This window comes from Calonectris borealis, chromosome 1 (assembly GCF_964195595.1).
Source record: "Calonectris borealis chromosome 1, bCalBor7.hap1.2, whole genome shotgun sequence".
Taxonomy (NCBI): domain Eukaryota; kingdom Metazoa; phylum Chordata; class Aves; order Procellariiformes; family Procellariidae; genus Calonectris; species Calonectris borealis.
In genome coordinates this window covers 148,870,255-148,894,793 of record NC_134312.1, presented here as the reverse complement: position 1 = coordinate 148,894,793, position 24,539 = coordinate 148,870,255, and the positions used below count along the sequence as shown (strand labels likewise).

The window sequence follows — 24,539 nt, the reverse complement described above, 5'->3', positions numbered from 1 at the left end:
TCGTAAAGGGCAGATGGGTTCGAGAGGTCAGGTCCTGCAAACAGGAAGCAAACGTTGACATGCAAAGACCATGCCCTTCAACATAAATACAAGGTAAGCCATATGCCATCTCTCATTATTAAATTTTACCCACACTGCTAATAAAGCAGAAAGTTCCTTTACTCACCTCAGTGACGTCCATGACTTTGATGGCTGCCAGCTGACCCGTTTTGACATGCCGACCCTGAAGAAGAGAGAGAACCGTCAGCACCAGCATCTCACCCATCCCTTCAGCATACACAGAGCAAAGCACTCGGACAAGAGCTCCAGCCACCGTGCTGCACCCTTCTGATACTTCATATGAAAAAACAACAAATACTCTAGATGGCTAAAAAAAAAAGTTTCTTTTTAAAGTGTTCTTATACAAGTCTTAGAACCCATTTCTTTTTCTCCACATTAAAAGGGTGATTATCAAGATTAGGTACAGACTGATTACATTCACAGCTTCTCTTCTGTTTACTTTAGCAAAGCTCATAGTCAGTAATGATAGTTTATTAACCTGCCAGAATAGTTAAACTCCACGTATTGCATATTTTATTTCTATACAGTAGTGCCTCGTACCTGGGTGACATATTACTAGGTAAATGCAAGCATGCTTAGGAGGTTGCAAAAGGACATTTCTCTTTGTTTTGATCTTCACTAGTAAAAAAGAGTGAGGTTTCTTCAAGTGATGCATCAGACCTGCAATAGCTCTCTTTGCCTGTCTCACGATAGCTAGACAAGAACAAGACGTCGTCTCCCTTCAGCGACGCCACCATAAGGGTACGGTTTCTCAGTACAGCTGGAGCTGAATTAATAGATCCCAGCTCCTGCGGCGGGGAGCTCCTACCCTTCCTTCCCCTGCCTCCCTCCAGCCTCCTGTCACATATTTCTCCCGGGAGCACTGAGCTCCTTCTGGCACTCATCGGATCATATGATAAGCTGATTGAGATCACTAAAATGGCAGAAAGTTAAGACAGAAAAAGCAAACTGCGGGGTGGGGTGGGGGATTGCAGATGAGGAAATTAAACTGGTTTGCTCTGCAGTCAGAGGCAGGAGGCGGATGGCAGGGCCGGGAGGCAGGCAGCATGACGGGCCCCTCCAGCCGTGATGGGCTGGAATTCGCCTCAGCTGACTTCTGACAAAAACCTTTCTTTCTCCAGTATATTTTTACACGAGGTGGGGCCATATCAATTAGCTGTTCTGTATTTTTTTTTCTGAACAGGCACTTAGAAATGGTCCTACTATTGGTATTTTCCAGCTCTCCACTCAACACCCAGCGGTCTGCCCCGAGACTTCCAGTCAAACAGCCTGGTCTCCCAACGCCTTTCCCAAGCATCATCCCCAAATGCTTTTCTCTGAATCAGTCAAGCTCTCCAGCAAGAGCTACGTTTCTTCACTTTTATCACAAATTATGATAAAAAACAAAACATTTCACTAAAGTCACAGGTCCTTTATCTTTCTCCTCGCCAATTTCTAAGTTTCCTAGGCAGAAACCTATACATAGCATCCACTGTAGCTGACGGACATCAGTAGTATATTTTTTTCCTGGACTAACTTCTTAATCTCTTTACAGATTCTTTTGAGACGGGCACCCCAGAACTGAAGCACCCCAAACCACTAGTCTCTTTGGAGAAATCTTGACGCCTTCACACCTCATGATGCCCTCCATGGAGGTAATGGCCAGGCATTGCTGGTGCATTAGAAAGGATGAACTGCTGCAGAATTCACAGCCTCCGCTTTCTCTCACAACTCTCATTGTGCTGCGCTCTCCCCTTATTAACCAATCCACATGCTTTCTATAAATAAATTACTGTTCTCAGGCTTCTGCTGGCTCTGTAAGCTCTCTTTATTGCATGCATTTCTTTTTACAGCTCGGTTTCAAGCTGGTTTCGATTTTGAAACAAAGCTAGGGTCGTAACATGTGTGCAGTGGCCAAGACTGACCTCACCTTGACCCCACTACTTCTTGAATCAAAGCCTTTCAGCAAGCCCCGGAGAGATGCAACTCCAATTTCCCACCCTGGACCTCTGCCTAAAGACAAAAGCCTGTGGTCTTCTCCTCAAGACTTACCATCCCACCAAGGGAGGAGGGGAAAATGTTTTACACCGAGGTGGAAAAATGCCTCCTCTCAGCTCTGCCCCTATTTTCCACAGCTCTGTAGAAGAAACTAAAAGGCCCAAGGACATGGGGAAGCACAGTTTGAGGCACAAAAAGAATATGCTAAAGATAAGGAAGAAACAAGGACATCTCAGAGGAAAAAAGCTCACAACACTAAGGAGGACTGAGGAAGAAGAAACTTTTTAAAAAACAGTGAAATACGGTTCACCATTCATTCTGCAGCAAAGCGGGGATGCTAAAATGGTGGCAGAACATACTCCAAGCAGAAAAACTGGCACACAGAAGAGCGAAGTAGCAAGACATCCACGGGATGCCACATATTTTATGGAAAGTTTGCTCTACTTGTCTTTTTAAATCTACGAACTACTGGTGGGCTTGCTATTTCCAGAGAGAAGCCTGCGATTTCCCAGGGCTCAGCTTCACAGCTTTTCTGAAGACGCCGCTCCTCCCTGTGAGACTGGCCCACTCGGGATGACTAATGTGCACCAGCCCAGCCGTCCTTCCCCTGCAGCTTACGGGATCCTGCTGGTGCCTCCACTAGACCCTACGAAAACCTGGGCCACAACAGCCACAGCAGAGCGCAGCGATTGCTCGTGTTTCGCTATGCTGCTTCTGCAGTGGGGATGGGAAAAGCTTCTCCATAACCCTCCTAAGGGACTGGAAAGCAAAGGAACTGCAGACTGTGGGAAGTGTGGGCTGCTCGGTATCCCAGGCCAAATTTAAACCCCGGTCATTTCAGAATGTTGTTAAAAATTACTCCAAATACCCTTTTCGTAATGTATGGAGCGTTCATATTCTAAGCATCTACAACATATATGAGGGGGTCGCATGACATTGATTTATATGAGAGAAGTAAAAGGACATTGTGAAGCCACATTCTTTTCATTAAAAACATTTTTAGAGGGAGGGAAAAAGCAAACATCACAAGCACAACATATAAGCATGAGCAGAGTTTTTGTTTGTTTGTTTATCTGCTCAGCAGCTCTGCTCAAGAACAGACTTGTCAAACTATTAGCATGCCGCTATAATTTTGCTTGCAACATGAAATGGCTAAGCATTCCTGTTTCGGAAACTGATCTTCAGATTTTCATAGCCAGCTTTTGCTTTGGAAAAATTTGTCTGCATTAAAAATAATAATAATAAAATCACAAAGTGGTCGAATGCAACAAAAGAACTGCAGAACTCATAGACGGGAGAAACCCTCTGAACTCAATCTCCTGGGATTAAAATTTATTCAAACCCAACTCCCAGGGCACTTCACAAATGTGGTAACCATTAAGGCCCCATCCAGACACCATCTCAGCAACACCACGGGCTAACACACCATCGGGACAGCATTTTTCTTGCAGAAGGAGGCCCCTTTTTTAGCGCTGTCTGGCGTCACGGCCCCTCGGGGCGTCCCAGGCTCCCCCATCCCCAGGGCGCATGGAGGTTCTTGCAGCTTTGTTTCTCCCGGCAAATTGCCGGCAATTACCATCCCAGTATCTGAAAAACACCGCAAGATTGCAAAACGCGACCCATGCTAACTGAAAACAGCAGTTTCTTAAAATATTGCTAGATACCAAATATCAGAGGCTGGGGATCGCAGAATAACTGTCCTCTGGCCAGAAAGTTAAGTACAGGTATGAAATACGCAATGAAGATGACAGCAACCTAGATGCATCTTGTTAAGCGTAAGACGACTGTCTCCAGAGCCAACGGACTGAGGAGGCTGCAGAGGTTGCACCGCGTAGCAGCAACAGGTAGTAGAGGCTACATCATCCCAGGAGTGAGAGTTTTCCCTTTACTAGGTCTCGGGGTGGGGGCCATGACAAAACGTCAGCACTGTCAGCTAAGCCTGGCTCCCACCCCCATGGAAAAGAGCCCACTAACATATTCCCTTCATTTAGACCATGTTAAGATGTTTATCGACCAAAATTTCCAAACTCCTTGTCGTTTCTTACACGCCCTCCTCGCCTTTCTTTCCCTGTTTTCATGAGGGAAACTCATACTAAAGTACTTGTTTATCCTCCCAAGGAAGTAATGTAAGAATATTTTTAGGACCACTACTGCACCGTTCTGTTTTTAAATAGCCCATTGGGATGAGCAAGTCAATGGAGTTGAGCCTGCTGACCCCAAATCTTGTCCTGCTTCTTCTCATGCGGATGACAGAAAGTTCATTTACATATGGAGAGTTTTAAAATACAGCTCTTCTCATCAACACAGCAACACTGCAGCATTTAACTGGATCTTAAACTGAATCCACTACTTAAGCATATTCCCAGTCATGTCTGATAGCAATATGCTGTTTATTTCTCATCTCAGTGGGCTTTATGCATGTTGAAAAGCAGAGGGGACAAGGGGAATCCTTGGTAGACTGCCAAGATCTGCAGAACATTATAAATTTCAAGCCAACCCACACTCTCCAAGTCAGTTAATACACCTACTTCTTGCCTCTTTCTTCCTCTGCATACATTATTACTGTAAAATTTTTATTTCAGAAAGGTTCAAAGGCAAGTGGTGTTATGTGCTGTTTTTCATGGTGCTTTTTTTTTTCCCTAAGATGCCTTAATGTTATCAAAGAACTATGCAAATTAAATGCAGAAGAAATCCTATCAGCTCATTTACCTCCTAACCCCCCCCAATTATCCAAGATATGTATTCCACAGTAATGCAATTCTCCTACTAATACAGTTTCCGGCCTGTGTATTAACGTGACTTTTGGGGGACTGTTCCTAGAAGCTTGCTCCCCAGCTAAATGGCATGGAAGTAGAATATGGGGCAACATCACACGTTAAGGAAGGAAGGCAGCACGCGTGACTCATGACTTGCAAGCTGGGATTATCCTGTGCACGGTACGCAACCAAGTCTTTGGAAAACTTCTCCAACCTCCCAGTATCCTATGCTGACAGCTGTGGAAAGAAGAGCAACTAAGTTGAAAAAAAATCTAGCACATTTCAGTTGCTACAAGGTACACAGAAGCAGCAGGCTAGGTTTAAACATGCTATCAAGTGAAAACTCACCATGGTACCACTTCTTAGTAGTGCTGTACAATGCCCCCATGCCAAAATTAACTTTTCAATTTGCTTCTCATTTAGTTGACTCTATACTCCTCCCAGCCTGAGGCAATAGGCCATGGAGCAATACTCTGCTATTAGGTTGCACACACCAGTGCAATAAATGATACCTTACTATTCCAATGCATGTTTACCATCAGCTCTTTTTGTCACTCGCCAACACAGAAAGTTGCAGACCAACCAACTTTGCATTGCGAATACTTGGACTCTACAAGACGTTTCTTCCCGCCCGCCAGAAGGACTAGGTCTACCCTGTGAAAAGCGATGGGAGTAACACTGGTGGAGGAAACAGAACATGCATTTTTGGCAAGCAAAAAGACAGAATGGCACAAAGTGAAAGCAACCTCCCCAGTTAAAAACAAATAATAAAATACAAAATGTTCTTAAGCAAAAAGTCTATCTAGTTGCATTTGTAGCCAAAATAATGCTGTTCCTACTGATACAGCATTCTGTAACCTAAATAATCCTAGGCTCCAGCGATGGAGACAAATTTATAAAAAAGGGATAATATTTATCTGGCATGGAAGCTCCTTCTAGAATAAAATTTGAAGAAATAACAATGACATTTTACTCATGCATAGTACTGCATTCTGTGAAGTATGAAAGACGCACAGTTATTATCAGTCTTGTACTTCCAGGGACAGAGTGAAAAGATGTTACCTGCTAATAAGGAAAAAGAGTCCTATGCACTCTTTTTTTACTTCAATTGCTAGTTTTGTGGTAGCTTTCCCACTCCAAAAGATGCTGGATATACATTACCCAGAGGCATTTCTTTCTCCCAAACAGCTCATTGCCTAAATAGGAAAAAGGAAAGAAAAGAAAAAAAAAGGATGGTGGGAAAACCATGGCAGAGAGCCACAATCGAACTTTCCCAGGATCACAACAGGTCAACGGCAGAGCTCAGAGTTATGACACATCTCTGCTTACTCCCAGCACCCTGGCCCAGCACCCTGGCTGCAGGATCAAGCTTTGCTGCTCTGTAGGTGGCCACCCAGAGCTTCCTGCCCCAGATTCGATGCTTCTTCTACAGGGACACTTCAGCTAACCGGCTTGAGGCCCCAGCCTGGAAAACATCCTTTTCAAGAGCCATCCTTCCAGCCACCACCAGGCTATGTCCAGATCTAGTGACCTTCACTAAACACACTATCACCCATTTTCCCTAATAATGGAGTCCCTACCCGCAGCCCTCTCCAAAAAGAGAAGAGCTGCCTCTAACGTTATTATTGCTTGTATTTTTTTCTGGTTTTAAACTTACCTAGGTAAATTCAGTTGGAACATAACTGAAAGACATTAAAAAAAAAACCCAAACTAAAACAAAAGAAAAGAATGAAACCAGAGTAGAGGCATACCTCCCACACAGACACGGTTGGCTCAGAGTACGTTTGGCTTCCTCTGGAAACATCAGCTAAAATCTGCTGTGTCCGGCTCTCATTCAAATGGGTTCTTCACCCTACCTTAACGGCTTTACCAGTCACTAAATCCACCCCTCCTAACACTGATTTGTCTCTTTGGACCCTCTGCAATGCTGTCTTTTATGCAGAACAATTTCTTTCTGGCAACTATAATTAAAAACAAGCCAGATGGAGAACATCAAGAATTTAGACCAAAATGATAAAATATGTGCTTGTAGATACAAAATTACATGGGCTACAAATACAGAAGATTTCTCATTTTACACCTCAGCAGCCACCTTCATCACCAAATCTCTCCGTTGGATCTCGGCCATCTCGACGGAAGGAGAGGCAGGCCCAGTTTGGTGGTGTGGCCATAGCAAGTCCCTGCAGCAGGGACGGCATTAAGCAGGTTGAAGGAGACCACCACAGGTCGCCAGAGCAAGCCCTGTGCTTGCCAGGTGCCACCCCCACCATCACAACCACCTGGTGCCACTTCAGAGAGACGTCGTGCACCATGCACTGCTTCTACCTCAGACCAAGCACGGCCCAAACTACCCACCGGGGTCCCTGCGCAGGCAGACGGGAGCTTCGAAACGACGCAGGCACCTCTTTAGCTGAGCGATGCGGCAGATAAAGGGCAGAGTCTCCAGATCACTTCTCCAGAGTGACATCAAAGTACGCCTGGATGAAAAGAGCCCGGGGCCGCTTCTCTTCGTTTGGTTTTTAAATGAATTCATATCAAATTCCGACCAAACGGAGCAATTTACACCTTGAGACCAAGGCCCTCTGCAAACCCAGGCAAGCCTGGGCCCATTTCACTCTGCTCACCGCCGAGAAGCTGCTGAGAAACCACCTCGCTGCTGGGCACGCGCCTTCTGAAACACGGGGCGAGATGCTCCCGACGGATTTAAGTATTTAAGCACTAGGTACACAAAAATGCCACAAAAGACATACTTTTCTTTGAAAAGATCAAAACCATAGATAGCCCCTGCCCCACCATGCACCAACGCTGTTGTAAGCAGCCTGCGCTCTCTTGGGCGACGTTGTCAGAGGTCATACGCCAGGAGAGAAGGAAAACCAAGACCACGCACACCCCACCAGCCTTGCTGCGTCTGGTCTACTGCCGAAAACAGCGGCGGAAAGAGCCACGGAGCTGCATGCAGCTCCGTAACCAACACCAACCCAAAAACAGGCGATGGCCACCCCAGGCAGTGAGGGGACAGCGTCCCTCACCAGGCGGCATCCAGCAGGCAGGGACAGCACGCATTCGGCTACGCCGCTTTGGGGGCCTGGCTGCCCGAGGCATCGTCCCGCAGCGTCCACCAGCCTCCCTCCCAGCGAGCACCGGGAGGGCTATTAAATAGAAATCAACTTCTTTAATTTCAGGTACGCTAAACGGATGGCGGAATTATTTTGGAAGGTACAAAACCTCATTGTAAATGCAAAAGACATGGTGGGAGGGGAAGGGAAAAGGGAGAACAATTGGCTCCACTGCTTTTATTTCCCTTTTTAATACGTTTTTGGGTTTGATGTTGTTGATTCAGCCCGCTGGACAAGGAGAAGCCCAACACACACACTGCCACGTTCGGCCGTCTCTCCTACCTTTTCTCTAGCTGCACCGCAAGACGCTAACAAACACACTGCGTGGGGAGGACCTGAAGCTTAATATTAATGAGGGGCAAGGGGAAGGAGAACTATTTTCATTTATACCATCCCAGTGGAACAATACAGCCGAGCAGAGCAGGGAAGTCAGGCTGCGTAATGAGTTTTAGTTCAACGTGGTTAAAATGAAAGATTTCACATCCGCAACCTTTAAAAAATTCCAGAACACTAGCAGTAAGGGAGCAAAGTTAATGAACTCTTAAATATACATTTTTATATGTACATAAAAAAAAAAAATTAAAGTCTAATCCAACTGTCAATTCTCCTCCAGTGCTACAACGCACAACAAAGAAGGGCTGGAACTGTGTGTTTTAGGGCTTTTTGCTTTTCCTACTGAGGGCTGACACTGGTTGGCATCTCTTTATTTAGCCATTACAAACATCATCAGTGCCACTTCCAGTTAGTCACACCTCCTCGCCATTATGGGCTAGGGAGCCATAATTTACTAGGCAGCAATTGCTGAAACTAAAATGCATCTTCTAGGGCACCAGATATGCTGAGGGAGCACTACAAGAGGAGGCATTCTTAAAAAGAACGGGGACCATGTTTTATACTGTGAACCCGTACGTAAGAGCAGATTAAGAAATATTTTACCAACTTGTTTGCAAGATGCAAAACACAAATTTAGCCCAAAGTTATATGTATTTTAATTAAACGAGAACTCGCACTAGAAGGCTCTTTCCAGCATTTTTATCTTCTGATACCCTGCCAAGTACATCTGTGATTCTAAAGCAAAAAAAAAACCCACAACCCTACCTTGTCCTTGAGAAACTGGCACGTGGCCAGCGAGCGATCTGTAAACAGCTTTGTGTCCACACGAACTATTTTCAAATACTCAGGCAGTATTTTCAGACCTCAAACTATTTCTGCTTCGTCAGCACGGGAGCCTGACTCAGAAATCCAAGCCTGTACTAACAACCCTTTCTGTACCAGACTTGCCAACAACAAAATCCCAACCTCAGAGGTCGCTGGGCCCTTTATTTATTTATTTAGCGAAAGAAGGACCAAAGTGAACACAATTTCCTCTCAGTTGCTACCTAGGTAGTATTTAAGTTGCATTCCCAAAGCCGGTGGCCACCGTGTTTATTATTTGAAAGGGCCACACGACAGAAAAGCCATTATGCAACATATTCGGCTCGCAGGTTAATCCACGGAAAAGAACGGCATTCATTAAGGAAATGGAGCCTGCGCGTTCTCCGATTATTACTTTTTACCGAGTACTCAAGAACACACCAAGTGCCTCACAAAAACTAGTCAAAACACGTTCACCGCTCTTAAATAACACACCATGGGCCTTTGCAGACCGAGTTGTGGCAAACAAAAAGGGGAAGAAATTCCTCAGGAGGACTTGTAAAGCAAGCCCACGGTGCTGCTGCCATTGCAGCCGGTCCCCACCCACCCTGCAGTACGCTCAGGGTACAAATATAACGCAGATTAAGCAGAAGTTATTTCAGTGCGAAAGGATTTATGAGATTTTAGTCCCCAACACACACGCCTTTTGTAATTGTAGGTAGGATGTACATTGCAGACCTTTTTTTTTTTAGTATTTCTAATAACAATTGCACTTGGGGAAGAAAAAAACAAACTCTTTTCTCATGACACTACACGAAAGTATTATTCGGCTCATGATCCAACACCAGCTATTCCTGCAGACCACAAGTCACTACTCTGGAGCAGAACTGTCATTAGATGTAATATAAAAATTGTTAGTTGGAAAGGCCAAGCTTTTGGTTGTAAATCATTCAGCAAACTGGAACAAATAGGACAAGTCTGTATTGCCCTGGACTGCAAACGAGGAGTGAGGACCAAAATTCACCTGCCAAGGACGACTAAGACATTTTGTAATCACTTATAGCCAGGCAGCTTATCTCAGCATCACCACCCATCCAACCTCTCTAATGCTGCACCACTTCCCAGGCAGCAAAGGGGAAGGAAGAAAGGGGTGGCGGGCGCCTCAACCCCAACAACCCCCCAGCACGGGCAGCAAGACCGTCCCTCTGGCCCCTCAAGCATCCCGGCAGCATGCTCACGTCGGGGGGCGATGCAGCGGGGATGCAGCACGAGCCTGGACAGAGTCCCATCTTGCTGAGGGCAGATGCACAACGTCAAGGAAGCAGGCCACGGGCCAGCCCTCCTGATGACTACAGCAGGCTGACCATCTCCTGGCCCATCAGCTCATCTCCTCTAAATATAGACATGGGAATGGAAGCCTGTAAACAGTTAGGACTGAAGTCCCAGCCCCTGGTAAACCAAAAAAAACTGCTCCAGCAATCATTCAGCCCCAACTCAGGAGTGCCCTACACGCCCAAAGTTTCCATCCTTGGCTGGGTGTTTTCCAAAGAGGCAGTTGTGAAAGATCCCACGTATCTGCCCATACTCTGATGTCTCCAAGAGCAGACGCAGGTGACTGCGAGGGATGCACCCAGCCACATCTGGTTCACAGCACAGCTGGAGCCACGACACCGTGGTGGCTTTGCAAAATAGGGTGGGTCTGCCACGTGGGTCTTTGCAAAATAACCGGTCACCTCAGCCACTGCGGCTCAGAGACGGACCCAGGTGGGAAACAACCCAGAAACCTCCAGTAAGAGGGAGCAGTTTCTGGTTAGGGATTCACAAGTGAAAACACTGCTTAATCCTTCTCAGAATTTAAACTCAAAAATTTGTAATCCTACAAACACAGATACACATAACGCTAAAGCTGTAGCCATTCCTTTCCACCGCTTCCAACCTTACTAAAAGGAGTGGAGAGGGGGACTGGGAATAAATAAATTTTTTAAAAAGTAGAAGCCTTCCACTTGTTTTAAGGTATTTGCTCAGTCACAGTTTCCTAGAATGTATGCAAACCTACCCACAGAGGAAAGTTTGAGCAACGCTGCCTCAAAAGCTACCCACCATTTACACAAATCACCACTCAAATCTGGAAAACAGTCGTGTTAAACACAATCAGGTACTCTGACCAAACGCTACAGCCATGACCTAAATACATTATGTGGTATGGTGGTGCAGAACAGCAGTTCCTAGAATTAAGCAATCTTCCAATTAAGTGTCATGCACAGAAAACAAAATTAAATCAGCTGTGATGCTGCCCTACTACTTCTTCTACTCCCTTCTCCCCACATCAGGGAAAAAAAACAAAATCCTTACCACCAGTCTGAATGCTGTATCACCAGCAGGACTGGATTTCCGAGATGCTGGGGAGGGGTCTACATACACCAGCTGTGCCTATCCCAAATTACAGCACTCTAAGGAGAGCTAAAACAAAGTAATTATTTTTTAAATTGTAATAAAACTGGATTTCCGAAAGTTCCAATGCTTTTAAAGTTTGCCTTTTAAATTTACAGCCACTTGTCTAATTACTGAAAGAGCATTACAGTTTATTATAATCATGTGTCTGCACTGAAAACATCAATATAGCGTGCTGGAATTGATTGCTCAATTATACAATGCACAGCTATTGCAACTGCTGTCAAAGTAGAACTCATAACAAGTCCAAGGGCTTGTCTTTCAAAACACGAGGGAGAGTAATGCTTAACACTTAAAGCAGTTTCACTGAACCAATGGATCACCAGGAGAAGCACATACAAGACAAGATTTAGCGCAACGTGCTGTCAATTATGGGCCGTGTCTGAAGACACGCACATGCACAGATGCATGTTCATGCCAAGTGCGGGGCAGCCCCATCAAACAGACAGCTGAATTAAGGGCTGACTATGGCACGATGCTCGAAACCTGAGCACCAACCCCCGCTTCACCACCCGCATCACCCACCCTGTGCCACAAGACCCTGACGAAAGTCAAAAGCCCATCCCACCCACACCAGCCCAGTAGCACCAGAGGGTGCTTCACCACCCACATTCAGAAACCACAGGGCATCAAGGGAAGGAGGGTCGGGGGCAGCCACCAAGGCGCAGCCCTGTGTGACCCCTGGCAGCCCCACTGCCGGCAACGTTGTGCTGAAATGCTGCTCTACTATCACTGAAGGTGAAAAACACACACACAGACACACAAGTACACCCCAAAACACATTTTCCATCAGCACTCACCTCTGCCTAACTCTGTCTATGGCAGGGAGGCAGGCTCCTACAAACCGGCTCTTTCCAAGGGAAAAGGCACCACGGGGGCACCCGCTGCAGCTACACACAGCCTTACAGAGGGCAATCGGGTCCCCACAGACACACAGCTCTGTCCCAAAGGTCTTTCTCTACCTAGATCAGGGCCTGGGAGGATGTTTTAGTCAAAAACAAGTAAAAAGAACAGGGTTCTTGTGTTACTCTTCGTCTAGCTACAGCACTTCTCAAACAGAGATGCCTGGGAAGAAAATAAACAAAACCAGGCTCAAAGCCTTCAATGACCTTCCATCTGAAACATCAAGAAAACCCCAAAAGCTTAATTTGATATTACACTGGGCTTGAGTTCAAATAAACACGAGAATTCAAAGCTGGAAGCATGAAAGATGCCCAGTACTGGAGAAAGAAGGGAAGGAGCTTGTACCTTCCACCAGTGGAAAGCTACAGGAGCTTCCTTTTCTGATTTTTGCCACAAACCCTAAGTGCAACGAAGAAAGAAGCAAAGCTAAGAGGATCAGAGGTAAAATCATCCAGGATCCGAAAAATTAAAGCTAAGGAGCTGTAACATCCAAGTTTCCGCAGGGAGCACACAACAAGGGTTCCTCAATATCCAACCGAATGTTTGGGGCAGAGAAAACAAGCAAATGCAAGTAACTGGCAAATGCCAGCACTCCATTTTAGCAAAATTAGCAAGTGCTTGATTTTATTTTAATCGATTTTGATGACTCTGCTTTTTTTTTTCATTTTTTACTAATGCTTCAGTAGCTTACAAGCCATCTTCTGTACACATTTAAAAATGGATAATGCAAAGCTTCCATTTGGTCTGCTCATTAGTTTAAGAATTTCAGGAGAGATTATTCCAAAGCAAAAGGGAAAAAAAAGAAGAAAACCAACATTTCTCCATTATGTGAATAAGCCTGTAGCTAGGAGAGATTTAATCTACCTAATTATACTGTTTGCCACTTGCATTTATAGTTAGCATTGAAATCAGGGGGTGAAATTCAACAAGAAGCGGCAAGCGAGAAAAAGCGAACAGTCTAGTTGACTGCTACATGAAAATCTTCAAGAACCACCCTTAGCTTCAGTAAAAGCAATTGAAAACGATCAGGAAAACCTACTAGTGTGAATTCAAAGTAAATCACTCCAGCTTTCCAGTCTTCATTTTCATGTTCATTGCAGGCAGAAGTTCATTTGTTTTACTTTTATGACTCCCATGAATGTGTCACACGCGCAATGATAAGCACACACTTACTAATGACAAGTTTTAGCTCTGCCTCAAGACAGAAATCATTCAAAGCATAGGCGAGTCTGTGCCAATACGTTCCAAGCAAACAAACTAGAAGATACATGATATGCTTAAATCAAGTCTGGTTTCTTCAAGGAAATTCACTTAAAAAGGAGGCCTTCGGGCTACGTTTCTCCAGGCTGCCCTATGGAAGAGACCCGAGAAAGAGCAGTCAGAAACACGGCAGAGAAGACAGACGACCCCCAGCGAGGAACCAGGGTGGAGGTCTGCATGTCCAGCTTGGCACGGACGCCCTGGGGAACCATGCCGTGCTACAGCTTTGGCAGAGCCCTGGGAGATAGGAGGTAACGACTGCAAACAAACAAGAGAGAGTATTTTTACTGGTGGATGGGTCAATGGCAAGGGAGCTGAAGATATGGCATGTAGGTGCAAGTACAGCCTTATCTTTCATCTCTTCCTCCACATCAGATCTTCAGCACTCCCAGCGATGACGACTCCATTCATCTCAGAAAACAGGATCTCAAGCGAGAATATCTAATAAATTCAAGTATTGTTAGGATTTCATTTCCCCCAGCTAGAATCACCTTGTGAATGACGAGCAAAGCCTTTCTTTCTTGAATCAAGATTACCTGATACTGGATCCCATGTAACACTCACACGGCTACGGCCCAGGCAAGAGTGACGAGCAACGAAAAATCAACTGGGGAGGGGGGGAAACCAACAGAGCTCCTTTCCTAACATCACTGCTCGCTTTAAACATCCAAACTCAGACAAAGAAATCTGTCTCATGGATGACATAAAGATGTAGCACCCACTCCAGAAAGCTGGAAGCAACAGCCAAAGAAAAAGCAAGGAGGAGGAGGAAGAAGAGAAAGGGACTGCTTCCAGCACCATTAGCCCTCACAGAGGACCCCTGCCTAGCCACTGCTAGGAAGCCAACAGGTGACAGCAGGCCATTACAGCAGACAGGCCCGGGAAACACGCGTGCACACAAGAGGTTGTAAGGATGAGGGAATTCCAGCATTTAGCAATCCCAGCTACCACCGCAACCTGCCTATGCGCTCTTTACACAGGACAGTCTGCCTTCAGAGCGCCAAATTTCATTCCTAATGGAAAAAAAAGTTGCCTCAAGAGTGTCAGCGACTTATTGCCAATTCAAGATTAAGATAATTTGGTTCCTTAAAGCTATATTTAAAGAAGGCTTATCCATTTAATGATGCCGTTAATGAGCGTTAACGACGCTTCTTTCCACCACAGTTAGACACAGGCTCTTCCAGGACTGGATTCTACTTGTCCTTCCCACCACTTCAGCCATGACTAAAAGGTCAACATTCAAATACAGGTACCTCAAATTTGGTATGGTAAAAAAAACCAGCCTGACATTCAAAGACAGAGAAAAAAAATTTCTGTATTGTTTGTCTGCTGCAATATCCAAAACATGCAAGGTGCTTCCCAAATCTACAACACCGAGATAGTTAAGACCCCTGAAATGAAAAGGTACAATAACAAAAATTTTAAAACTTAAAAAACAATTATCTATTACATGTTTTTGCAAAACTCTTTAGCAGACCATAAGCTCTCAGAAACCAGCAGCTGTGCCAGAGTACCTCTGCACATATAAATTATTTGTGGAGAAACTTCTATATGCATTTAGATGTTAGCATTGCTACCATTTTTCCTTCAATTCATGCATGCAGTGACAGTCTGACACAAACAGCATCTGTATTTCTACCCTTATGACCACTTCCCTAAGTCTTCTCAGTTTGCAAATGTTTCTTTCCATTCTTTTCAAGCCACATCCTGCAAAGTCTGTTACTACAGAAATAAAGCGATGGCTTTCTTGTACCACCTTCCACTTCCTCAGAGGAAACAGCCTTAGCATCCAGTATATAAAGAGCATGTACTTGCACCTTGTCTTTGCTCTGCAAGATAAAACATGCCAACCATCTCTTCTTCCTGTTAAACCCAGTAGGTAGCTCTAACCATCTGCTTACAAGAGAACACAGAAGCATCAGAAAGGTCCTCCCATGGACAATGGGTTTGAGGTTGGAAGACAATGCAGAGATGGGAACGTTGCCAGCATCCAAGAGAGCTGACTCCCAGGAGATACTCCAGACATTGATGCCCCACCCCACCCCCAAATCTAGTTTTCCAGCTTTGCCATGAAAACTACCAGAAGCTTCAAAACCATTCAGGGAGGAAAAGTTCACGAGGAGACTGAGATCCTGAGCAACTTGAGGCACACTGAAGGAGACACACGAACACACACAAGTCTGGAATGTTTGTCACCATGAGATACTGTGAGGTGGGAGAAAGCATGTCAAGAAGAGAGGTCTGGAAGGAGATGACACATTTCCACCCCAGCCATAGACTTCCTGTGCAATTTTGAACATCTAACTCAATTTCCTCTGGGTTTTTTTTTTAATCTATAAAAATACTAACTAACTTTATAGTTGTGTTGTCAGGCGTAATTCATTAACATTTATTTTAAAAAGTGCTTTGATGTTCCCGGGTAAAAGCTGCTACAGATAGATCACATATTAAGGAACAGCTAAATATTACCAGGACTGGTGCCTTACACAAGTATTTGCAGTTCCCCTGTACTGAGTGGCCATTAGAGACCAGGAAACAGGAGCCGACGCTTCCAGCAGAAGCACCAGGCACACTCGGTGCCTCGCCAGATCCGGAGGAGAGCGGCCGACACCACAAAAGCAAAGCAACAAGATCATGGGTGCTGAGGGAAAACCGAGGAAACGGAGTCAGACTTCCCCTTCCTCCAGCGAGCGGCTCAGCCAGGACTGCCAGCATCCTGCGGTTCAATTCGTGTGGTCTAAATATGGGTGGTTGATGCCTTGTGGGACATCCCAGGGCAGGCAGAAAACAGCACAAGACCTATTAGAGATCCATGTCCTTTTGGAGCAGATGCTGGGCGCTAGGCAGATGTTCCAGCATACCTCTCCTTGGCAGAGAGGAGCAGAGAGGACGAGGGTGGAGGGGAGGACAGCGGGACACGGGTCCCATCCCACCACCCGCGAGGTGCGATGCCACCACCAGCCGTACCCCTAGTCAAGCAGCTCGAAGGCAGTGTCCCGGCTGGGGGCACCCAGGTTTTGAAGACAGCTGGGCTGCAGTGGCCCCTGGAAGCGGGAGGAATCCCTTTGGTTTTGAGGAAGTGCCTCGACATGGCTGGAACAAAGCACACACGAGCAGCTTAAGAGCAGGCATGGCTTCCCAGCCTTCGTAAAAAGGCATGCCGCAAACAATCCCACATTTGGCAGGCAGGATGAAAAAAAAAAGAGGAGTGCCCGTTCAATAAGGCTACTGTTTACTATTTCTTCACGTGAGATGAGATCCCTCCACATTTTTTCATTTTTCACTCTTACTCCATTAAAAAAAAGAAATCTCCTATTCCTGAAAAGATAGTGTGATTTGTTCAAGGAGTATATGCATTACAACTTTCAGCTTCCGAATATTAAACGCTTTCCACGTTAAATCTCGAAAGGCAGAAAGGGGTTACGGGAAGGACTAACTTTAATTCTCTAACTGCTCTTCAGAACAGCAAAAGGGACTGAGCAGGTTAAGACAGTCTCTAGAAGAAGTAGCTATTTTATTAAAGAAAGATCTGTTGAATAAACATTAACAGCATTATTTGGACATCTTCAAGAGACTGTAAATCTGAGATTTGCTGATGTAGAGGAAATGCAGATCTTTATCTGTAAGCCTGAAAGCAAAGCAAAATGAAATAAATTTCTGAATTCCCACTCTACAGAGACATTTTGTCCTTCAGGACAAAACTCCACTGCTTCAGCATTGTCACTTCTGTACCTTGCCCAGCTCGGAGCTGGAGCTGTTGGTGTACTTTCAAACCTAAGGTGTTCTTGTTTCCAAATTTAAAAGTCACTAGATTGTCTGAAGGCTCCATGTTTCAGGGGTGGTGAGAAAAGACTGCCTTTAACGCAGGCCAACTCCTCCCACACTTCTCAGCCGATGGCTCACTCTATGCCAAACTATTTTAAAATTCTGCAAACCCAAGGGAGAAGGTTCCAGAAACGAGGAGCAGCCCGGGGTCATGCAGCACCCTCTGCCCACAGGGACTTCTCCTGCGCCCCGCAACCCATCTGGCATTCGCCACAGGTTTAAACCCTCCTCTTAAACGACAATTTTTGCAGGGCAGGATGGGAACCCTCCAAAGTGAAAGATCCTCAAATCCCTGGGACATGATTTATTTGATGTTGTGATGGAGGACCACCAAGCACTTTGGTGTAGCCAACCACTCCCGTGACCCTTCAGCAGGCAGACTTCATCACCCTCCTTCCCCGCTCAGCTGCAAGCTATTTAAAGAAACTGCACAACACATCCAACAGGGAGAACTTGTCACCCTCCTCCCCACCTCCTCTAGGAGGGGCAGACATTCAGCACATCCTTAATTAGGTCCTAAACTCACCCTCTGCCTGATGCTTTGTGCACCTCTGATTCATTAGAATATTACTAAGGTACAAGTGGAGATAATCATGCCGTTAGCAGTGTTAGCAGGGCAGTTTACAAGATTATATATAATGAGCATCGGTTAGAGGGAAGTGCATCATGAATTTAACAGAACAATAAAAAAAAAAGAGCAACAGTCCAATTATCTTCTCCCTACGCCAAGTTTCAAATAAAGCCCTCTGCGAGGCCAACACTATAGCACAGTAGGGAGCAGCACAGTGGGCTAAAATTGTGTTATTCTTCTCTTTGTTGGGAAAGGAGGACTAACAACTTGGTCTGGAAGGCATTTAACTATCTATTTGATTAGTCATTCAACAGAATGACGAAGGTCACCAAAGCACCATCCAGCGCAAATGCATACCTGACCTCATGTCACACGCAAATGTGAAAGCCACGTGCAATTCCTCCCCGCACTCCTCCTCCCATCTCTTTCCGAAGCTGAGTTTGATACCAACAACCTGCTTTATCACATTTCTTTTAAACTATTAGGTTTCTTGCATTTTAAAAGAAGACCAAGCTTACAGCAAGACGTTGTGGAGAATGCAGAAGCTACATGTGCAGTATTTATAAGTAACTATTTTATACCCCCAGGTTATCTGTTTGATATCGGTATGTCCAAATGCCAACAGGTAAAGCAGAGCAAAGGCGAAACTCATGGCAAAAATAAAGCTACTTTAAAAAAAAAAAAAAAAAGCAGAGAGGTTTTTTTGTTGAGTAGAACAACCAACCACCTTCAGGTTTACACAGTTCACTCTTTCCTAGGCGAGTCGAGGATCAAAGAGGACCCTAAACTTCAAAAAAATGCTAGGAAAAGGAGCAGAGGTTGAGCGAGAGCCTGCCTTGGGTCTATGGGCAGAACTGACGACTCCCACATCCGCAGGTACAGCTGCAGCAAGCCAGAAATTAAATTAAGCTGTCTAGGCAGAGGCACAGATGGAAGAAACTTCACAGCTGGTGTCTATAGCATGAGTAAATACACCCCTGCATGCAGATGTTTTGCAGGTTATTTTCAAGGTACAAGCCGTCCATAGGAATAAATGAAAAAGGCTGGGTTTGCCAGGCAGTATTTCTGCATCACCAAAAATACACATGCTGTCACCAGCTCCCAAGGGTAAACAGCCGAAACCGGACAGGGACGGTGTCATCCAGGCAGCGGGGAAGAAGGAAGCCTGCAGCCCACACAACTTCCCCACCAGCCACGTCCTGAGGACCCGACCCGGCGTGCAGCACAGGAAGCCGAAGCCCTTCCCTAAGGAGCCGCGCTCCAGGCGGATGAGAGTTGCTCACAGCGTCCCCAGAGCTCAGGCAGGTGAACACCGATGCGCGGCAGGGAGCGCACAGGGACCAAACACAATGGGAACTCGACGGGAACTCGACGGGAACTCTTCAGTTAGGAGCACGAAGGAATCAGAGAGCTAATTCTGCAAAGAAAGTGGGAAGAGATAGGGCTGCAGCCTCTCCACCAGCTACAGACATGGTCTGGGTACTGGGGGAAGCTCACGCCGAACGCTAATTAAAGTTGGAACAACAGTCTGTTGGGACTGAATGGATTTACACAGGCCCAGCGTGGGAGTGCGGCTCAGCAACAATTTATTTCTTATTTATACTGCAGTACCACTCGGTGGCCTCAAATCATGACCAAAGCGGCATTGTGTTAGATACCATTCAGCCACCCACATAGGCAAACCGCTTAGCCCAAACAGCTTACCAGCTGATGTCTTTATTCAGGAAAGCATGTGCAACCAAGCTATCCCAGACAGCAAATATTCTGAGAGTTAAATCCTGCCCCGATTAGGACAGAAATGCCAGTCTGCAAAAGGCCTGGCCTGAACAACTGTTGCAGCAAATTCAGCTCCTTCACCTGGTTGCGTTGTGTCCAACACTCAGGTCCCGCAAGTTCCCAGCCGCTTGGTAAGCTAGAAGGGAAAACGCTAGGGTGGTGCTAAGGATGAGCAAAAAGTTCTGTAAAGTAGTCAAAATGCAGCCGTGGTATTCAAAAAGAGGCCATGCAATTTAAAAACATATTAAAAAAAAACTAAAACAAAACAACCCTCCCACCAAAAAGAACACCAAAAACAAAAAAACCCACTTCTTAGACAGAAACTTGTATTGAAACAACTCAACTTGTATTTAGCTTGAAGTTTGCTCCCTCTGTTTCAAGGCTCAAAGGCGGTTTTCCATGCCCAAAATTTTGACCACCTTTATCAACTATGTCTCCCTATAAATGTAATTTTGTCAGGACCGCCACAGTCCTAACCTATAGGGTCTGTGATACTATTTATGCTCCTGGTATTAAGAAAATATTGTGAGATTCTGTTGGAGGCAGTTTTGCAGGGCACTCTTCCACTGAAGGACTGCTCTATGAATACAAGAATATTTCCACGTCTCCAGAGCAGTCAAAATCTCCCTAATGCCAGTTTTTCCTCTAGTTTAAAACGTTTGCTATAGTCCATTATAAAAGAAAGAATAGAATTTAATCAGATGAGGGGAACTAATTCCTCCTATCTCCCTCCTGATTTCCAAGGCCTAAACAAAACAACAGAGCCCAAACATTCAATGCAATCTCTAGGGAGAACGAGCCAACTTTTGGCCAAAACAGGGAAGGGAAAAAAAAAAAACAATCAGTTAGTTTGAGGGTCTCCACTCTGAGGCTCATAATGGAAACTGTTTAACAACTTGAATTACAACTTACACTAGAACCCAAATTTATAGTATTTTCTTAGCATTTGTATATATGCCTAAATCAAATCAATAATTAAGATCTGGGCTTATAGGATTTACTTTGTTATAGCATCCTACTTGGCAGGATATTCTACAGCGGCAAGTTTACATAGCAGTTCATCCATAACCATGATTTACTTCACTTTCATTAGCTTAAAGACTAAAATCAGAAGACATTTAATTCTTCTAATTTAATATTTATAAATTAAGGAAGTAGGATCATGAGTACTGGGTTGCTAAAAGCCACTTCCATGCCAAGGAGTTCGACAAGAAAAACTTACTGCTGCCAAGGACATCACTTTTAGTACAGCTTCACAATTAACTACCACTGTGCTGTGTGACTGGAGCTGTGATGAACCCTGTCAGAAGGAGAAAAATATCTACCCTTCCCCAGGCATGTCTCAGGGGGTATTCAGTGAGGTGCCAAGGAACTGAGAAGTAATTTGGAAAGGCTGAAGCAGACTCCTGGTCCCATGACTTTTGCTTCTGTTACCACATCTATGGACTTCAAAGATGGATGGATGGACGGCCGATCTTGTAACACGGTGAGGAGGAAGAAAGGCACGTCACCAAGAAGAGCGAGCAGATTAGATCACAGGCTGCTAATAAAGACCAGGAGCTCACCAGCAAAGTGGAGCTTCTCCAGCTCTTGTTCCTTTCTTGGAGAACAGCAATTAGCACCTCGCCTCTTTGCTGTGTGCATGCAATGACAATGCCTTGTGCTAGCTCTCAACTAGTAAAAAAACCAGATAAGTAAATAAAATAAAATGTTATCTCAGCTGCAGACAATTTTATTACTACTCTACTCCCCACATTTTTACTAAAAATACTGTCATTTAAAGAAATCCATTTATTCTGTCCTCAGCTATGAAAACAAATTCTGTTTTTTGAGGACAACATAAGAGTAACTTAAGCCTTTTCAAAACATGCCTCTATGAAAGCAGGCTCTCTCACATTAGCTAGATGAACGCAGGACTATTTTTCCTAGCTTGACTTCATCCTTTCAGCTAAAGCTGGAGAAATAGAAAGGTTGGTACAGTTTATGGGCAGAGCAAGTCACGTTTTTTTAATGCATAAGGAAACCAAAAGGTCTAGTTTGCCAGGAGTTACTTCTCTACACGTACAGGATCACTTGCAAAAAGCCATGGGTGATTTGATCACGTTCAGTAATTATTAAAAGCAGATTTGAAAAAAAAAGTATCGATCCCCAGAGAGGAAAGCAAGAGTGGTGAAAATGCTCTTTCAAAGAGGTTTACTGCCTCGCCCACCAAAAAAAAAGTGGGTGTTTAGGAGAAGGTTGTTTTGTTTGCAGCTTCAGCCAAGCTGCATGAAGTTAGTTCCCGTCCTTGTTTGGAGGTAAAGGAGGCAAAGCAGGGAAGCCACTACGTGAGCAAGAGGGAACAGGCAAAAAATGGGCAAAAGCCAATTTTTGAGAACGTAAGTAGAAAGCAGGGCGTGGAAGCAGTGGGGACGGGAAGTCCACGTATGTGCATCAACACCTCGCAAGTCCCCCGCTGTCAAAATAAGCCCATCTACCTTGGGCAGACCGTACTGCTGCAAGTCACAGCTCATACCCGCGTTTCGCCCCACCGCCAGCGCACCAGCGGTTAACACCTCACTCAGACGAGCCCTGAGCAGATGTCTGCGGGTGTGACTTAAGGATATGGCTAAAAACCCATCTAAGGGCAAGCTGCTGCCGCCAGGAGCAGAGGCCTGATGGCTCCCCTCCCCGCACCTCCAGCCCCCAGGCTCAGGCACGGCACAGCAGCCGGTTCAGAGAGCTAAACCAGCAGAAAACTCCAGTCGCTTCTTTGGAGTCTCAAGGAGCAGGTGAAGAAAAAGAAAATGAATACCATCGCTTGGAGGCAAAACCAGTGCTGCTGTGCTGGGAGGCTGAGTGCTTGCCGTCAGCAAGCCAGCAGGCAGGGTCAGGGCTTTCTCTGAGGTGGGTGAACAAGGGCAGCATTCCTACCAAAGACAGTGTCTCTTCTGAGGATAAGACACAAACTCCTGCTGGTTTTCATTTAACAGCTGGAAATCAGGGAGCCTGCTGCTACAGGCTACAGGGTCCTCGTTATTCACGACAGGTAACTCCAGAAACCAGGGACTGAGAGATTCAGGTTTGGCACTAGGAAACCCTCAACAGTGAGAGCTAGTGGGACACAGAAAGAGGTTGCCTGAGGACGCGGCACCGTGAGACCACAGGCTACACAAAACACCCATCAGGAACAGCCTGACAGACCAAAGTGATCCGGTCTTGGGGCACAGGGAAGGACTGGATGATCTCCTGAGACTCCTTCTAGCCCTACTTTTATATGAATGGATTGATTTATATGAATGGATTGTATATCTGTACATGCATATATGTGTACATATATATTATATACATGTATATACACAAACACGTACACATAAATTATTGATCTGCGGGCAAGGGAAGATGTCATGCTTAATTTCCTTAATATAGTTTGCAGCTGACCAATCTTGCCTGGGAGGAAAAGAAAAAAAAGTCCAAGACCCCGTCAAATGATTTACGTTTTCGAAAAGCCCAGCAACACAAGACAGTGCCGTGCATCCCATACCTAAGGATTGCGGACAAAACCTTTGGTCTCTTAACTAAGGCTTGAGTCCCCTATTCAGGGAGAAAAGAACAGGCTTCCCCCTCAAGCCAAAGGAAATCTTCCTAAGGTTAATCTGCTGGTTGTTAAGTAACTTAGGCCAGACACCGACAGGAGACGCGATCACATGCACGCGATTAGCACGCTGCATACGCATGAACGCCACGGCTCGTGCTGCCCCGGCAAAGGCGCCGAGGGGGACGTGTGCGCAAACCTCCACTCGTACCCTATTACGCCTGACGGGCTCAATGGGGCACTCGGGAGCCAGGCGGAGGCGAAGGAGGCAATGAATCCTGTGTTGTCTCCCGTCCCCCTCAGAAAACATGCCCGTTTCGTGCTCCCTTCTCCCCCCCACCCCTTCCCTTCCCAGCGGCTTGGGGCTTGCGTTACCAGCAGGGCCAGGGTGGGTCGGGGATCTGAGCTACAAACTTTCCTGAGGAAATGCCACTGAGATGGTATCATCAGATCCTTTGAGAAGAGAGAATAGATAAGACCACACTCTGGGAGATAATTACCCATTCGCACTACAAACATATTTTCTTTTACAATAGCCAGACTTCTACTCTTAAACCGCTAGGCAATTTTTTTCCCCTCAGGAAGGTTAACCTGCTATTATAAAAAAACACTTATGGAAAGTGCCGACTGAAAGTGCAGGATGACACAGACAAACACAGATGCCTCCTGCCAGCCGGCTCGAGCAAGCCGGCTTGCGGCCGGCGCTGTGAATCACGCTCCGCTCTGCGATGCCGAAGCCCCTCTGCTCCTCCCTCCTGCCTCCCCTCCATCAACCATCAACCTCCATCAACTCATATCTCATCTCCAAAGCCTCCTTCTCCCTGAAGGGAGGCAGGGCAGCTCTCAGCCGCCATCGATGGCGCAGAAGGGTCGAGCGGGGCTCAGATATTGCTGTGGTCGACCCAGGTTGTAACACAGGTCAGCGTCCTTGTCTCCACCGCGGCTCTCCCTCGTCTCAAAGCATGTTTTTTCAGACGGCCCCCGACACCAGTTGGCTCCCACCACAACGCTGGCAGAAGCGCGCTGTAATTTTGCTCAGCCGTAAGAATTTTAAACCGTCCTTAAGCATGCTTCCTAACCGCACTTAAAAGACCTACCAAAGTGCAGCCAAAAATGACTGAAACCCTTCAGCTGGC

At 45.7% G+C, this 24,539-nt stretch overlaps 1 protein-coding gene across 10 annotated transcripts in view; it reads right to left on the bottom strand.

Annotated features, from left to right (window-relative positions):
- MAP4K4 (mitogen-activated protein kinase kinase kinase kinase 4) overlaps window positions 1-24,539 on the bottom strand; it is a 162,760-nt gene that overhangs the window by 86,341 nt on the left and 51,880 nt on the right. For all 10 annotated transcript variants that reach the window (XM_075135979.1, XM_075135985.1, XM_075135996.1 and 7 more), the window contains exon 3: window positions 167-223. In XM_075135979.1, the coding sequence (XP_074992080.1) occupies window positions 167-223 (57 nt within the window). The remainder of the gene's footprint in view (window positions 1-166; window positions 224-24,539) is intronic.